Genomic DNA, 18,785 nt, shown 5'->3' with positions numbered 1-18,785 from the left:
GTGCCTATAGAACTCCCTAAGATAAAGCTTTCCCCTATTTTCTTTTCTTCTGTAATTTATGTAAACAGTGTGTAACAATGCTCTTTTATATACTGTATCTCAAACTCAGGATTATAATTATTGTTGCTGTAATTATTATTATTATTATTATTATTAGGGGTGTAAATATTCACGCATTAACGTATGTGATTAGAAACTTTAACACACTACTATTTTTAAACACAAATTAATCACATGACCAGGTTTCACCCTATTACCTATTGGCTTCTCGTTAGTGAATCTCGTTTATCAAAGCGAACGAATCTTGTTGTGAGTCATTTAGTTTATTTTGTTCTTTTGATCAGAAATAAAATAAAATGTTGCAATTTAAATAAAAGGACCCCCAACATGTCTACATACACAAATTTTGGCTCTAGTTCCAGTAATAAAAATATAACAATGCAGCTGAGAACATATTATAATAAACTGAAAAAGCAGCTCACCTCTCATATCTTATGGTTTAAATAGTTTGTTCTTTTGTCATGTGACTCCCAAAGACGCTATGCAGTGCATTACACAGAAAACTTGAAGAATTGAAGAATTGAGCAGTTCTTCTCATGAGTCTTCTAGTACGAGTTCTTCGTCCTTTCGAATCTTTCGCACTGTATAGCATCTATGGGAGTCAGATGACAAAGGAACGAACAACTCGAACTACAGTAGAAGACTCAAAGGTAACTACTCTTTTTTGTTTCCTGTACATAACTTATGGAGGTTTTGCGATGCTTTGTGCATGTGCGCCCGGTAGAAAATGTACAAATCACTCTTTAAGGCTTTAACTTAACTTTTTAACTTGCTTTTAACTTGAGTTCACTACTTCCCATAATCGCAGCAGAGTTCCCTGGATGTTTGTAATAATTTCTAGTAATGTTTAGCGGAGATAATAAGATGATTGAAGAAACATCACCAGGTATGCTGAATGGCAAGTTTTATTATAAATACAGCTTCTAGATTGAAGTTTAAATAAAACCAAAGTTGTGTGCTCGAGCTATCTTCAAAGGGAAGAATACATTAAACTTAAGCTGTGTGAGTGGTGGCTCAGGTGACTAAGACTCTGCAAATTTTTAGACCTGAGCATCCGAGTTTACGGCATACTGTTGGTGGGTTGCCAAACCCCATACTACCCAGCCACTGCATGCATTTCTGGTTCCATTTAAGAGATTAATGTTAACGTGTTAAATGTTAATGTTTGAGGTATTATAAAATTGCATTACTTGTTACCTTTAACCAGTTTATCATGCATGACTTTATTCAAACACTGAATGTTTATTATACAAGCAAATCAGAGTAGGCAGCACGGTGGTGTGGTGGTTAGCACTGTCGCCTTGCACCTCCAGGGTTCGGGTTCGATTCCCGGCCAGGCTTGATTCCTCTCTCTGTGTGCATGGAGTTTGCATGTTCTCTCCGTACTTGGTGCGTTTCCTCCGGGTACTCGGGTTTCCTCCCACAGTCCAAAGATATGCAGGTTAAGCTAATTGGTGTTCCCAAATTTGCCCTTAGTGTGTGTATGTGTGTGCCAGATGGATTGGCACCCTGTCCAGGGTGTACCCTGCAGTGTCTCCCAGGTCCTTGCGACCCTAAATACAGGATAAAGCGGTATAGAAGATAAGTGAGTGAGTGAATTGGAGTATTTTTTAATTTTGATTAATCGTGATTAATCAAATCACGTTTAATCACCGATGATGTGCACCAGCTGCATATCACCAGTGGTTGCTGAGAAATTTGTAGTTCGTTTAATTCTTATATGCCTGGGGAAAGTTCCTTGTTTTATGAGTAGTGGCTATAAACCTATTTTGCATTCTAACTTAAAATGCAAAAACATACTTGGATGAAACACATTTGGATCATTTTGCAAAACGCTATAACTTCCCCGTCATAGTTTTGCCCCAATGGACCCAAATGGATCAGCCTGCAACTGTTTTTGTGGCAGTGTAAATACCGTATGCTTTGATTGTGTTTTTGTTGTGTGTCATGGGAGCATATCTTTCTCAACTTAGTATCTCAACCTTTTTAAGCCACAAAGTTTGTTGAAGAACACAAGAAACATTAAAAACAATAAAAAAAAATGTAGCTTCATCAGTTTCTTTCCCTACCAGTTTTCACACTGTATGAGGTCAGATTGGGCATCAGCCAACTTCTTATATGTCTGTGGTCCAATAATTTTATAATAGAGTTTGCCAAATGGAGAACAGAGTAGACGTAACCAGGCGTTCCAAACTCAACAGATTCCCACACACAACACATATACAGTACGTCAGGTCTTGTGTACACTAAGTAGTGGTGTGTCTCCTGAGTGTTATAGTAGTACTATTTCTTTGCTTAATTTCGTTTGTAAATATGTGCTTTTATTTCTCCTCACAACAGCCAGGATGTTATTTGTACCCCATCTGAAACTACTGACATGAATCTGTATAACTCTAGGCACTTTGCTGATCCCACATCTTTGGCTAATTGGATAACCGCATGAATGACCAGGTGGTTTTTTTTTTTTTTTATGTGTGTATTTTATTTTTTTTATTTTTGTGCCAGGGTTTTAAAGAAGCAATTTTTTTAAAAATAAGAAGGTTATGGGTGTGCAAACTTTTGCAGCCATCAGGGCAGAGAATGCTACAACCATTATGGAATCCATGTATGAAAATGGGTCTAGGGGACAAATAAACAGCTGGACTTTGGGCGAATTTAAGTAGAGTCTTCCCAGCGGGCACAACACATGTAATCCACGTGGATTTCTGGTGGATATTTGGTGAAGTGGTGGATCCACCAATTTTCACCTGATATCCACGTTGATTCCACGTGGTTTTAGGCACGTGGAAAACCTGTTCTAAATTAATGTGGAATCCACATGGAGTTTTAGTTCTACATTATTCTTCGTGCATTTCCACGTGGATATCACGTGGAAAATAATTTCGTACCACCTATTGATGGTTGCTTGATCTAATTTTGAATGCATATTTTGTATGTTTTTACATAAATGTGACAATCATTAATTAAAATTAAACACACTCTAAAATAAAATGACGCATATGACGCGTCCAATGTGTTCTAAAGTTGAACACATGAGCCAAAATGTGTTCTAAAATGGCATTTTCAAAATGTATTACTGATCGCCTAAATGCCACATCTGACTACAACGTATACTGGATTTGCAAACTAAAAAGTAGTTTAGAACACGATGTGCCATCAGAGGCGACACATAGGCACTTAAAAAAACGAGATCCAGGAAAGGCTGTTCACTGCGCATGCTCAGTACCACTCGCTAGACTGCAAAGTCACTCTGCGGAGTGACTTTGCAGTCTAGCGAGTGGTACTGAGCATGCGCAGTGAACAGCCTTTCCTGGATCTCGTTTTTTTAAGTGGAAGCGCGAAACATTTATAGCTAATAAAAAGAAATTAGAAACTTCGAAATTTGTTTAAATTTGTGGTCTGTTGAAGTTACAAAGTACCCGTGGCAATCGTGTTTCATACAGAGAACATTTGTGTGTGATGTTACAGGGTGAGCACTGAGGTAAGCAGTAATATTCTAGTATGTTCTGTGGCAGTTAGTGTAGGTTCTAACCGACGCGGTTAGCTTGATTGTGAATCTATGTATGTAGCTAACGTAGGCTTCGAAGCATAACAGGCGATTGCAAACGTTAATTTGTCAAAAATCATAAAAACAGGCTAGTATTTGTTGAACAGGTATAATTTGTCATAAATGCAGCACCATCACCATGTATAATATATATGCACTGAGGAGTTCTGACAGTGAACACTAACATTTACTTGCAGAATATGTTCCATTGAATTTCTAAGAATAGAAGTAGGAACTTTTCAGTGTAACTTATGTGGTTACTCTACCCATTTATTTCTTTGAAGATAAATAGATAAGTTTGTTTTCTTTTAGATTCCTTACCAATTCACTTATGTTTCAACTAAACATGAAGGGATCACGAGGGGATAAAACATCATTTGACAGCGCTGTGCAAATTAATAACTGGTAAGTAATTAAATAGTGCCTTGTGGTCGTGTCTTTTTTTATATTAAAACAATGATTGTATTGATAAATTGCAGTCCATGCATCTAAATTATACTAAACATTTTTGTCCTTTGACAGACAGTGTAGTAAAGGCGCATGATGTTACAGAAGCCTTTGCCCTCAGCACCATTGCCAGTAATCCTTGCACCTAAGAGGAAAGAAAGGCTGGATGCAGTGTCATTTATTAAGTGTTAAGTAAATGTTTTTGTAATTTTGTTTCTTTTGCTGTTTGAGACAGTTTTCTATCTTCTCTTAGATGTTTTGTTGGTTTAATTAGTCTTTTAGTATTCACATTTTTATGGTATTTTAGTATTATGCACTACACCCAGTTTTTATGTGCATTTTGTATTGTTTGTTTTGAAATATGAATAAATTATTGGTTATTACAACTTTTATGTAATTTGTGTCTGCTTTACACTTGATGTTGTAGACATTTTAAACTTTGCAGAATTTACGTTGAACACAACACGTATTTTCCATGGGCTTATATCCATGTCTTTTCCAAGTGGTAAAAAACACGTGGATTCCATGTGTCAAATCCACGTGGAATTGGACTTGCCTTTTACGCCTAAATTACCCGGCTTTTCCACGTGGTGAAAACACGTCTTCTTTACGTGGTTTCCACGAGTTTGTGCCCACTGGGTTATCTCTTCAAAAAAATGCTTTCTAACACAAATAATAAGAAAAAAAGACATCTGGCTGGTGTATTAAAACCCAAGGGCTTTTTTTCGCGACAACAAGGATTAAGAAAACAAATGGACAAGACTGAAGGGCTTACACATGTCAAACCAATTGAGATTAGAGATGACATCCTTAATAAACTAAAAGATGAAAAGCTGAGCTTTTGTTCCTGCCTAAACCAACTGGGAAAATGGACAGAGAGAAAGAAGAGAGAGAGAGTATAAGGTAAAAAAGACACTTACAACAGGGGTAGTTTAACAGTATTATATCATCCAGGCCGATGTAGCCTCTCTCCTCATCAGAGACGGTAGCTTCAAATATAATCTGCATACAGCAAAAAAAAGATAGAAATAAGTGGATTATGGACAAGCCATGCAATCGTACATGTGCCATAAGTTTGAATTTATTTCTTTATTTGTCACGCATATACATTATTAAGAATTTTTCATTCTTTAGTTTTGCACGGAAGCGAAAAATTATTGAAATCTGTCTCACCAAAAGAAAACAGATGAATGAAAATCAACACCAATATACTGTGACTAGACCATCTTACTATTCATACAAAAAGTCAGATCCTGCAGCGAGATTCTCTGTCACCTGGAGAACAGTAGCTCTTCGAGGTTTCCTTACATAATGCATGAACACGCTGGTGTCACAGTCGCTGAACATGGTGTCGCAGTCATTTAATGTGCACTTTCATCATGTTTCCCAACCTTATTTACTGACGTCTTTCCTAAAGATCTAACCACACATACTGTAGATCATGTTTCCTACTGCACAGGAATCAACAGCATTAACAAAAACTAAAGGGAGCAAAGAAGAAACAATACAAAAACTTGTACAATAACAATGCTTGTGCATGAATATAAGGTTCAGGGGTAACAACATCATGATGAAACCGTATTACTAATAAAAATGCTGTAAATATATGAGCTTATTTTATACAATTGTTGCACTATATTACTATAGACCATCCATTCCTCTAGGAACCTCTATAGTCCAACTATGAACCATGGAGGCCAATGGTAACCATTGTGTTTATTCCCATTTGAATGACTATGGTAGGACCTCCGGTCAACATTCAAATTTGCATTTACACACTACAGGCAGGAAACGCCAATTAGTCTAAATTGCATGTCTTTAGGCTGTTGGAGGAAACCGGAGAACCTGAAGGAAACCCACCAAGCACAAGAAGGAAATGCAAAATCCATGCACACAGACGCGATGTGGGAATCAAACCCAGGACCTAGAGGTAGAAGTGCCAGGCTACAGTGCCAACCATTAATCCAGCGTGCCGCCTTTACTATACGCATGTAGACAAAATTGTTGGTACTCCTCCACCTCACTGTTAAAGAAAGAAAATCTAACAATGGTCACTGTAATAATTTTAATGTGACAAAATAAATAATAAATAATAAAAAAAATCCTGAAAAATTAACCCATGAAAATCAGACAGTGCTTTTAAATTGTGGTTTAAACAATTGAAGAAGCATTTAAAAAAACAAACTAATAAAACTGCCCTGGACAAAACCTTTAAAAAAGATTGGAAATAATTTGACCCTAGGGACATGTTGAACCAAAGTGTGTTCCTTAATTAGCATCACAGGTGTCTTCAAACTTGTAATCAGTCAGTCTGCCTATTTAAATGGTGACAAGTTAATCACTGTGCTGTTTGGTATCATGGTGTGAACTACAGAAAGCTAAGCAGAGCGTTGTCTTAGGAATTCAAAAAGAAAATTTTAGACAAACATGTTAAAGGTAAAGGCTAACAGACCATCTTGAAGCAGCTTGATGTTCCTGTGGCCAATAAATTTTAAGGTCCACAGGATTGCCGCCAACCTCCCTGGAAGCAGCAAAAAGAGGGAAATTTATGATAAATTGAAAAGACGAATAATATGAACGGTAACCAAAGAGTCCAGAATGAGTTCCAAAGAGATTAGAGGTGAACTCCAAGGTTAAGGTACATCAGTGTCAGATCTCACCATCTGTCGCAGGCAAAGTAGACTTGACAGGGGACGACCGAGGAGGAATCCACTGTTAAAAGCAAATCATAAAAAAAGACAGACTGGAATTTGCCAAAACATTTTTGGGACACTGTCCCTTGGACAAACCGGAACTTTTTGCATCAAGTCACATCAGTTCTACGTTGACAAATGCAAAAATGAAGCATACAAAGAAAAGAACACTGTACCTAGTTTGAAACATTGAGGAGGCTTGGTTATGTTCTGGGACTGCTTTGCTGCAGCTGACACAGACTATCTTGTATCTGTGCTACAGTAGGTACAATGACATCTCAAAACCATCAAGGCATTTTGGAGCAAAACCTACTGCCCAGTGTCAGAAAGCTTGGTCTCAGTCACAGGTCATGTGTCCTCCAATAGGATAATGACCCGAAGCACACAACAACAACAAAAAATTCACAAAACACTGGACTGTTCTATGATCCCTGATCTAAATCCTATTGAACATTTGTGGAACGAGCTGAATGCAGACATGCTGACATGCAGTCTGGAGAAGGCACCCTTTAAACCTGAGACAGGTGGAGCAGTTTGCTCATGATGAGTGCGCCAATATACCTGTCGATGGGTACAGAAGTCTCACTGGTAGTTACAGACATTGCTTGATTGCAGTTATTGCCTTAAAACATTGGGCAACAAAATATTAAGTTTAAAGGTACCATAATTTTTTCTGTGCCAGTTTCATTAGTGTGTTTTTAAAAATGCTTTTGTTGAACCACAATGCAAAATCAATGTATGATTTGCCACATAATTCAGTAGTTTTTTTTATTAATTGCTTTTACTTTTTACAGTAACGTTTAAGTCACCATTGTGGGGTTTTTTCTTTCTTAAACAAACTGGTACCAACAATTTTGTGTATACTTTATATCATGGATGGTCTGGAGTCCATTTACACATTATCTGGCACATGATAAATTGCCTACAACGGTGGTAAAAGATATTTATTGTTGATTAACTAACAGTAATTTTTATGGATTTCTCTACAACTTTGAATAATGTTGAGCACTATCTTCTTAATAAGACATATTCCACTGCTTTGACTCTAAATGCTTTCCTCTAGTTTAATAGTTATCTTCATAATGTTGTTTTTCACGGTTCTCCTTCCACTTGTTAAAAAGGGGTGCACCTCAGGGCTTCACCTTGGGACCGCTTCTTTTTTTAAACTATTCTCTATAAATAATAGCTCAGATTGCTCTGTTTTTTAACAGTATGATTTTAATGTGGTTCAAATCTGGTTCAATAAAAAAAAAATGCTGTTTTTTTTTTTGTTTTTTTTAAAGCCACATTTGCTCATATTTCTCCAAGTTGCATATTAACTATGCTTTTATTAACATCTGATAGTCGGAGCTCACTTTATCGCCCAATCAGTTGTTTTACACATCAAGGAAAATAATTTCCAAGTTCTTCCACACCAAACCTGCTCATCCATGTCCTTAAGGGCCATGGGGCCCATGAGCAAGGCCCTTAGCCCTCAACTCCTCGGATGTATAATAAGATAAAAAAAAAATGTGCTGACATGTAAATGTCTAAATGACAAAAAAAAAAAAAATTATCTTATCAGCAATGTTATGTACTGTATCCTGTGTCCGAAAAAAATTTGTATTAATAATTACTACATGCTTCTACAGTATACTAGCCACCAGTTTTGTTTTCTACAGCTAGTTCAGGATGATTTACTGTGCATGTAATCCAATAGGAAAGAGCTGCAAGGTGGACACTTTAAAAAAAAAAAACCCTGCTGTCAGTGGATTTCTTTTAGCTATGGAAATTCAGAGTGACTTTGAACTTGTTTATACTTTCTGAAAAGCCATGTTGCAGGCTGGTGGTCGAGCGAGGAAGACAAACGTGAAGAACAAAATGCTGGGGAAAGAAAATTGTCTTGTTAGTCAGCAGCTTACAGACACTTTGAGGTATATTTCATTTACACTGCAATATAACTGAAAATAACAACTTGCCAATTGTTGGAACATTTACTGGTATATGATGTGACATCCTACTTTACTTGTGGCTGCATAGTCAAGTCACACTAGTGGGTCCTGTTTTATTGATTTCCTGCCTTCTGTGCTATAACACAGGCAAACAAACTCTTCACTGCCAGAGTTTAAGCAATCGTTATGAAATCTTTATAACTAAAACTAATGAAACAAATTAAAATAAAAGCCTAGGCTGGTTATTGTAAACTAAGAGGTGGTATTGAAAAGTTTCGGGATTAGCTCTGTTTACAAGCTCTGTTTTTCACTGAGAGGCCTTAAAACCTGGCAGTACAATTTGCTATTAATGGTCCGGGACCCTGGAGACAAATTCTCAAAGCACACGTCAAAAAAGGTGATGAGCATGCACTTGGTCGATCTGCGGACCTGCCTTGCCGTTTTTGGTTGTGGAGATGATGGGCTCACTGCGAAGACTGTTGCTTCGTCTCAGGGTCGTACCCATACACTCAAGTTTTGTCACCGGTAATGATCCTCGACATGAAGGACGGGTTATTCAAGGTACACTGTCGGAGTTCTTGGCAGACTTCAACACGATGTTTCTTCTGCACCTGGGTCACCAACCTGGAGCAACTTGGCAGCAACACAGCGCAATTTAAAATTGCACTTGAGGACCGCCTGGGCTGTTCCTGTATAATAATGATTTCAAAATTTTCGGTGGTTGAGCTCGTTGAAGGCCTCTCGACATCTTCCAGTAATGTTCTTCTGCTTTTGAAAAGACAGTACCACTGAAAACACTCGACTTGCTATCCATGATGAAATAGCAGATGGTGGTAACGCACATGGTCCAAATGGCAAAAGTTGCACAAGTCTTGTTGTACACAGGATAATATCTTTTGGCACACTGACTTATGAAGGACGGCGCTCCCTGTGACTGTGCATGCAGCTGCAATCTGTTGTGCTGAAAGTTATCTTTCCATATACGGTAAATGTAAAACCAACATTACAAACTAAACTATCTGACTTTTACATACTTGGTTAAAAACTTTAACAATAAACTAGTGGTAACTGGGGAAATTCTTGACTTGCTTTAGTTCAATCATTAAAAAAAAAAGAAGAAGACATGTCAATGAGTAATGCTAGCATGCTGCTTCAGTGTTCTCAATACATCACAGGTTAAGTGTCCATGTGGGATCAATACAGCCCAGGGCCCAGAAAGATTGGAATGAGCCAGGGAGTCATTCTCAACTAATTTATTTTTACTTCTCGTTCTTATGAGCGGCTGGTAGAGACATCCAGCTGATTAACTCCACCATTCATCAGCCACAGACTGAGAGCCGCATCGACTGACTGGTTGTTCTCTCTGACCTGGATTCATTCAAACGGTACCCATTTGACTTCAGGATGAAAACGTAAGAGTGGGAGGACAAGAGTTACGTGCTATCTACGCCATGTCCTAACGATCGCTCATATTTCAGTCGCTCATAAGCATTAACATTTGAATTATTAAGAACGATAAGTACTAAATGACAGGTTAAAAGGTAGAAATGAACGAACTGAATGTGAAAAAAAAAATCATAATAATGGTCCCTGTTAGTGCAGGAGGAGTCTGGAAAGAAAAGCCTGATTTGTTCTTTATGAAGACAAAGTTTATACATGTATATCTGCACCGATATTGGCAGTCACTGAATGTTTGACAAGATCATTAATATTTCATAAGCAGCTACTCCTCATCTTCAACCCCTACAGTATCAACAGGGCATAATAGATTAAGTACACAGAGTTTTCAGACAGTATACTGTCTGCACCTCAAGATGGTGCCTCGCTATAATTTAATATGTTTGACTCTATATTTTATCTGTACACCATGGTATGAAGATTGATGTGGCTGTCAGACAGGTACTGCAGCACTACGGTGTTGTTAAAACTAAGGTCATGTGAGGTTTTCCTAACCCAAATCAAAACTATTTTTTAATCAAAACAGAAAAATTTAAAGGCTAAAAGATTGTATATTTTCGTGTTTCCTGTTGCCTAAACTGTCAGGTCCGTCTTTACCTGGTTAAAAAGTAATATTTATTAAAAGATATGTTCACGTTGCGGCGACATGGTGGCTTAGTAATTAGCACTGTCGCCTTGCACCTCCAGGGTCTGGTTTTCCTCTGGATACTCCGGTTTCCTCCCACGACCCTGTATACAGGATAATGTGGTATAGATAATGAGTGAGTGATGCAAACTGTTGCAATTACTATAATTATTATTATTATTATTATTATTGTTATACATTTTTTATGATTAATTTACAACACAAAGGAAACTTATCCGTTCTTTTTTCAGTTTACATATAATTTTATTATTATAAAATTATCCATCTTCCGCAAAACAGATGCATTTTACAGAATATGGATATTCTTCTGCAGTTAAAATTAATAGATATACACACTTTTTTCATACATCGGGCAACAAATTCTGCATTTCTATAGCAATGGTGGCTCAAGGGCCCACTTTCTGATCAGTAACACGGAGCCTCAACCACCCAAGCCACCGCTGCCCCTTACACACAATAGATCTGCCATCACAGGGGAAAAAAAAATTCTTTTCAGCTTAATTTTTCTTGATCAGAAATGCTATTTGGAAAAGTCTTGAAGTAGGTGTAAAGGAGTGTTTTATTGCCCTACTGTGTTTATGTCTCAGCATTCCGATTGGCTAGGAAAATGCACTTCCTTAAAGGTAATTATTATTAGTGGCAGTTTATTCAAAGGTAAAACGAATCTCAGAATTTCAGCTGGAACATTTAACACGCACATTGTTTAGCTCTTCATATGCATTTCCTTGCTTGGAACACATTTATGCATCCATACAGTATAATCCCACAATTAAATGCTACTTACAAAAGTGCACATGCAACAGCACATAGTACTTACAACATTCTTTTACCCAAGTTTAGCTTTACGCGGAATTAACACCAGACCCATAGCATCGCAACCGCCGATGTTCTGTTTGTGCAGCCATACAGTATGCATTGACTTGCTACTGTTGATGCAAGTCAGACCAATGTCTAAAAAAGATTCAGAAATGCACTGGGTGTTTGCCTTGAGATATTAGGTTGAGTATGATATATTTGAGTCTAGCCAGGAGGATAAAACTGCAACTGTATAGCAGTATCAATTTACCATCTGGTGAAAGCACATCATAAGAAAAAAAGACAACATAAAGCACCAATTCTGCCACATGTCTATAATACAAGCTGTCTTGACTAAGTATTTTAAAAACCTCATTTGAGAGAATGTGCAGAAATAAATGTGTACAAACTAATTTGGGTTAGAAAACAAACCATGCATATATCTGCACTTTGTCTTGACAATCATACTGCTGCTGCTGTCACCCATCCTTATACCTTCCCCTGTATCGTATTTCTAGATTTCATATTTTTGGTCAAGACAGTCACGAAAAGCATTTCACTGCACATCATACTGTGTATGGTTTTCACTCACTCATTATCTATACCGCTGTAAACAGGGTCGTGGGGGGGCTGGAGACTTGGTGCACAAGGTGGGGGACACCCTGGATGGGGTGCAAATCCATCGCAGTGCAAGTACGGAACGACAACTAGCCTAATTTGGACTGTGGGAGGAAACACTACAAGCGTGGAGAGAACTCCAATCATGGACACTATGGACATATTCATACACACTTGCACTATATATTTATATTTTTATTTCTGGACCATTGCACAAGACACATTAATAAGTCACTTTTTATGCATATTTGCACAACCACTGTCACTTTCAAATAAATATATATACTTTTTTTTTTCCTTCTATATTTCTATATTTTGTAATATTTCTATTATGCCCTTTTTTTTATTAGTTAAATTCATTTTCTTTTGTATTTCTTTTTATTCATATTTATTTCTTACGTATAAGTCTATATTTTTTAAGGTCACTGGCGGACGTATAAGCATTTCACTGCATATCGTACTGTGTATGTGACAAATAAAATTTGAATTTGATTCTATGCACACAGCCCCCGAGGCAGGACTCGAACTCAGCCCCTGTAAGTGCATGACACTACAGTAGTGCTCGACACTAGTGCTCACCACTACACCAGCGTGCGGCCTGCTTTTGGTTTTGTGTGTGAAAAATACAATTTGAATTTAAATTGAAACTTATACAGTAATTCTCACAGTGGCTAAAAACACAAAATGAGTATTTATTACATAACATTTTAAATGCATTTTTTAAAACTGGTCATATATTTTTTTATATTTATATCATTTAAAAATTATATGGCTATTGCATGACTAATTGCCTGAATAAACTGTCAAATTACTACTAGATTAAAATAAAAAATACTAAAAATTAAGAATTAAAATTTTTATTTTAGATTTTTTTAACATTAAGATTTTAGAAGACTATTAAATATGTGTGACATAATAACTACATAATTAAATAATACCACCAACACTATCTTATAGAATTTTGCAATAATGATAGTAATAATTAGTAAACGCCACAGCAATAGGGCACACGGTGGCATAGTGGTTAGTGCAGAGTTTGCATGCTCACTCCATGCTTGGTGGGTTTCCTCTGGGTACTACGGTTTCCTCCCACAGGGCAAAGACATGCAGATTAGGCTAATTGGCGTTCCCAAATTGCCTTTAGTGTGCTTGTGTGCCCTGTGATGGATTGGCACCTTGTTTCCAGGATAGGCTCCAGGCCATTCCAGTGAGTTAGTGATATAAGTTGTAAATGTATTTTTTTACATTTAATTTTGGAAATTGTTGACAATAGTTACCCCTAGTCTGTGGAATTTTATTCTTTCCAACAGCAACCATCCCTGGGTTATCGCTTAACAGCGTACACTAATGTAAACCGTTCCTGTAAACCTTACTCTTTGAAAAACCTCCTATTCTATTCTCAGAACTTAGATTGTTAGTTTTAAACAACACAATAGATAATGTTTTAAAACACTAATGGCCTTAGCTTATGGCCCTGCAAGGTTTGCAAGTGTGAGTCTGACATCCTTGAACTATATTATCATTAGCTGAACGTCTGGCTTTTTCAGTATAGTTCAGTCTTTGTATGAAACTTTAATAGCATATTAGCTCGATTAGCATAGAGCAAAATGAAAGAAGCAAGAGCAGATACCTAACATCTGGCTGACAATTATGTAAATTTGTTTATATATTTTCCCAATTCTCTTTCTTTAAACTGTTAGAGGAATTTTTGAACCTCTGCTTCGGCACAGACAGGAAAACTAACCGACTTTAGCAAAAGCAGCTTGCGGCAGATTCTATAGATTCCAAATCATCATTCTAATAATGTTTAATATGTCTGCCTTTAATGACTGCTACAGTACCACTGAAGAGAAAACTCTGTGATTTAACTCTTCAATTTAAACATGAAAGCTTTGATTTAGACTGCCGAATCTTTTTAGTTGGACTTCTTGATTTTCATCTAAATGCAAGCTAGAGTTTAAAGCCGCTGTAACTCCAGTCAGACAAGCCCCCCCCCCCCCCTCCTCTGTTCAATCCTACATCGTCTATCCCAAACTTTCTCTAAAGCCATTTAATCCAAATATATGCATGTATATAGTGCAATGGGCTGAAATGAAGCAAAAGGAGAGCAACTAGTGTCAGCTGATCCAGAGAGGTGAGTGCAGCAGGACTCGCTTACCTTTCAAATTCTGTAAAAATACGTATTACCTCCTTTAAAAGAAAAACTACCATTCAAAAGTTTGGGGTCACTTTCTAACTCCATGATGGTTCCTGATTTTTATTTCTTTCTACATTGTAAAGGAATGCTAAAGGTGTCCAAAACTGCACTAATCTCCTTTGAACAGTTAATGGTGAGATGTTTCTGCTACTTCTGCTCTGTAAAGACTTCATAACGCCTCTAATCTGAGGTGCTGTTAATTGGTCATTTTTCAGGCTGATAACTCTAAATGAACTTCTCGTCTGCGGCAGAGGTAGGTTTTGGTCTCGCCCTCCTGTGTGTGTGTGTGTGTGTGTGTATGTGTATGTGTGTGTAAATGTATGTGTGTGTGTATATATATATATATATATATATATATATATATATATATATATATATATATATATATATATGTATGTGTGTATATATATATATATATATATATATAATATATGACAAAGTTACCAGAAGAACTTATATAGAAGAATTCCAGCATGCACAGTAAAACCTAACAGCTGTTTTCTTATAGTGCTGTGCAAATGTCTTGGGCACATACAAAAATATGGCATAAGCAAAATATGCTTTTGAAAACATTTTATGCATAAAAGAAACTTCTATAAAGAGCAATAAATAGTAATAAAATAAACAATAAACTGTCAATATTTGGAGTGAAATCAGGAGTTTTAGACACAGATTTGTGCAGTTTTATAAGAAAACAGCTGTTAGGTTTTACTGAGCTTGCTGGAGAATGAATATGTAGCAAGTGACTAATTTGAAGATGATCAGACTATTAAAGTACTGCCTTACTGATATATTTATTAATTCATACTTAGTCAAGTGAAGTGATATATGTTTTAATATACCACACTTGTTGAAATATAGAACAAAAAAATTATTAAATTATAACATGTATAAGTGTATAAATTATTACATATCCAAAAAAAAAATAAACACAAAGGAAGATTAAAAGAAGTATAGGGTATCACTAATCAGTCTGACCCAAAGCTATAGGGAACAGATGTTTTTTTTGTTTTGTTTTTTAGAGTGGAGAAGATCCTGATGTTAAGTAATTCCATAGCCTAAGGCCAACAACAGAAAAGGCCTGCCCTCCTTTTCCCTGGACCAGAAAAGAAGCAATTGATTAGTTGATTCAAGGTCTCTGGGAGTTGAACAATTGGAGAGAAGGTCAAGGAAGGTGCTCTTTCATTGAAGGCTTTAAAAACAAACAGTGCTGTGTTTTAAAATATATTCAATATTTTCCAGGAAGCCAGTAAACGGATGCCAAGTTTGCAGTCATGCGATTTCTCTTTCCGTGTTCCAGTCAAGAGCCGAACAGCAGTTTGGGATCGAATTATTGCATCATCAGTCAGATGCGGTACATGCTTTATATGCACTGCAGCTGCACATCTTTGTCTTAGTGTTCCTAACATATACCACTCTTAACTGTTTCAGACATCTCCGGACTGATGCTCAAGACTCACCAATTTAACAGCACACTCGAGGCTAAATCAATGTTGTTGTTTTTTTATATACATTGGCTTTATTCTTAGCCTTAAGTACATACATACATTTACTGATTTTTATGCATGTTGTCCAATTAAGGCTGTTCTTACAAACCTCCACATATTTCATCTCTCTCTAGTGTAGAAAAAATCAACACTGATGTTAACTTCTGTCCTTTCTTTTGCAGAGTCCTGTTCCTGTCGGGGCAATTACTTCAGTATTGCACTCATCACTCTTGCAGGCAGTTCTCTAGTAAGTTCAAGATGGGACAACAGCTTCTATCTGCTGTCACTTCCAAAAGATATATTAATAAATTTCTTGCAACTCTCCTCTTATGTCCTTCTCTATCAAACTAGCACGTCACTTTATTTTGTTTTGCGCTGGTACATACTTAACAGACAGCGAGGACCGACAGGGGCAGTGTGAAATGAGCTTTTAATTGGTACCGATGTAATGACTGTACTGTAAAAACATTTTGAAATGTAATGAATGGTGTCTCGTCTGCCATGCGTAAGGCTTGGTCTGATTCCCAACCAATGCCCAAACCCCAGCCACTGGATGCAGTGCCGGTCCCAAGCCCGGATAAAATGGAACCAGATAGCCTACTGTGGCGACCCCTTGCCAGAAGCAGCTAAAAGACCACCAACAACAAATTGGTCTGGGAAATGCAATACTGTTGCACACTTTTAAAAGAAGAGGTACAGTCTCCACCCAACTAAGAAGCACACTTTAAACATGTGCACCACCGACTTGCTGGACTTAAACTTCTTAACCTACTGTAAAGACATATTGTAATGATAAGCATAGAAACATGTGTGAAGCTCTCCTTGTGGATCCTCTGTCGAGATGGAAGAGCCCTGATGCAGAACTCCCCCAATCTGGCCTCACTAAAAGGCACACGACAGCTGGCTGGGAGTTTGCCAAAAGGCCCCTGAAGTACTCTCAGACCATAAGAAGCAAAATCCTCTAGTCTGATGACACAAAGATTGAACTATTTAGGATCAAGAAATCAGGCACTGCACATCACCCTATTAAAAGCATCCTTACTGGTAACACGGTGGTAGGAACATCATGCTGTGGGGATGTTTTTCTGTGACTTTGACTGGATGGATGAATGGATGCAGAAAAATAAAGAGCTATCCAGAATGAAAACCTTCTCCGGAGTGTTCAGGATCACAGCCTATGGCAACGGCTTACGTTTTATCGAGGCCAAGACCCAAAGTATACCACCAAGAAAACACGAGTGGCTTCAGAACAAAAGTCCTGGGGTGGGTCAGCCAGAGTCTTGACCCAATAGAGAGCCTCTGGAGAGACTTGAACATGGCTGTGGTAGTTCTACCTGATTGAGCGTAAACGATTCTGCCCAAAAGAATAAAAAAAAACGTCCAAAAGAAAGGTGTGCCAAGGTTATAGCAGACTTGAAGCTGCCAAAGGTGCATTATGCAAGTACTAAGTGATAAGCCTGAATGCTTATAAAATTTGGATATCTCAGCCCTTTTTTTTATTATATATATATTTTTTTATAAAAACCTTTTCCATTTTCTCCTTTCTGAGATATGTCCTTGGATGTTTTATCTTATCTATATAAAAAAAGAGAGGTTTTGTCTGTACATTGGTCAAAACTCTCTTTTTTAATGATACCTTTATGTCTCAGAAACACCATCATGCACAAATAGGGGAAAAGTTATGAGCAATTATGTGCTAGATTAAAAACATGAGATCTGAATATTTTGATTTCTTTTTAGATCATAAAAATGATCAAGTTTTGATAGCATACTGCAGATGCGCCAAACTGTGGGCGCGTCTTAAATCAACCGCTGGATAAAATTTAATGAAACTTCGTGTCTGCCTAAAGTTTAACTTGTGCCATAAGTAAAATCAAAATGTTATAAAGAGTCATGTGCCGGATTTAATAATCTACTTTAAAACAATCTACTTATGCACTACTTGCTTAATGTAAACAGACACCTGCACCAACAGATATTAATTTAAAATCTAAATTGCTGAATTGAAATTGAATTTTTACTGAAATTAGTTTATATTTTCACAGCTGAAATAACAACGCTGAAGTGGTACAAAATCACTGATTGCATTAATTTTTTTTTTTAAGTTCAATGTTTATAAATGAACAGAGACATTTAGAAATTATCTGATTTCAAATACATTTCCGGCAGATGTGATTTGGAGCAGAACAACTCAAACAACTCCAACACTTTGTAGTCGCACAGCTTTGTTTTTGCATTCGTTTCTTACAGTACACACACCTCCGCTTGGAGGGACAACACATTTTCAATAAAAGGATGTGATTTTAAATATAAGCCTGTGATGCATGTGCGCTTGCTCATCTTTTGTAACCCAGACAAGAATAATATTGTAAGGTGAGTTTTGTTGGCTAATATATATGCATAAAAAAAAAAAATCATAGACTATATAAAGATTAGGAACTTATGCAGGCATGTACGCATATATACTCAGCAAAAAAAGAAATGTCCTCTGACTTTCAACTGTTTTTACTTTCAGTAAACTTAATGTGTAAATATTTGTATAAACACTAAAAGAGTTGACACCATAAGACAAAAACTAAAAATGTTTCCCAATGTGTCCCTGAATGAAGGGAGGCTCGAAATCAAAAGTACCAGTCAGTATCTGGTGTGGCCACCAGCTGCTTGAAGTACTGCAGTGCATCTCCTCCTCATGGACTGCCTATTGCGGACAGTCCGAGCACTGATGGAGGGATTGTGTGTTCCTGGTGTGACTCGGGCAGTTGTTGTGGCCATCCTGTACCTGTCACCCAGGTGTGATATTCGGATGTACCGATCCTGTGCAGGTGTTGTTACACGTGGTCTTCCACTGCGAGGATGATCAGCTGTCCTTCCTGTCTCCCTGTAGCGCCGTCTTAGGCGTCTCACAG

General features: G+C 37.2%; 1 protein-coding gene and 1 long non-coding RNA gene across 7 annotated transcripts in view; one reads left to right on the top strand and one right to left on the bottom strand.

Annotated features, from left to right (window-relative positions):
* Window positions 1-18,785, bottom strand: part of ptprua (protein tyrosine phosphatase receptor type Ua) — a 307,016-nt gene that overhangs the window by 127,924 nt on the left and 160,307 nt on the right. For all 6 annotated transcript variants that reach the window (XM_053489812.1, XM_053489814.1, XM_053489813.1 and 3 more), the window contains exon 4: window positions 4,975-5,056. In XM_053489812.1, coding sequence (XP_053345787.1) covers window positions 4,975-5,056 — 82 coding nt within the window. The remainder of the gene's footprint in view (window positions 1-4,974; window positions 5,057-18,785) is intronic.
* Window positions 3,386-4,681, top strand: LOC128515695 (uncharacterized). The gene is made up of 3 exons (XR_008356695.1): window positions 3,386-3,541; window positions 3,920-4,012; window positions 4,130-4,681. It is a non-coding gene; the product is annotated as an uncharacterized LOC128515695 (long non-coding RNA).

This window comes from Clarias gariepinus, chromosome 28, assembly GCF_024256425.1.
Source record: "Clarias gariepinus isolate MV-2021 ecotype Netherlands chromosome 28, CGAR_prim_01v2, whole genome shotgun sequence".
NCBI lineage: Eukaryota > Metazoa > Chordata > Actinopteri > Siluriformes > Clariidae > Clarias > Clarias gariepinus.
Note: the sequence above shows the minus strand (reverse complement) of the source record. Positions and strands in the feature narration are given on the sequence as shown.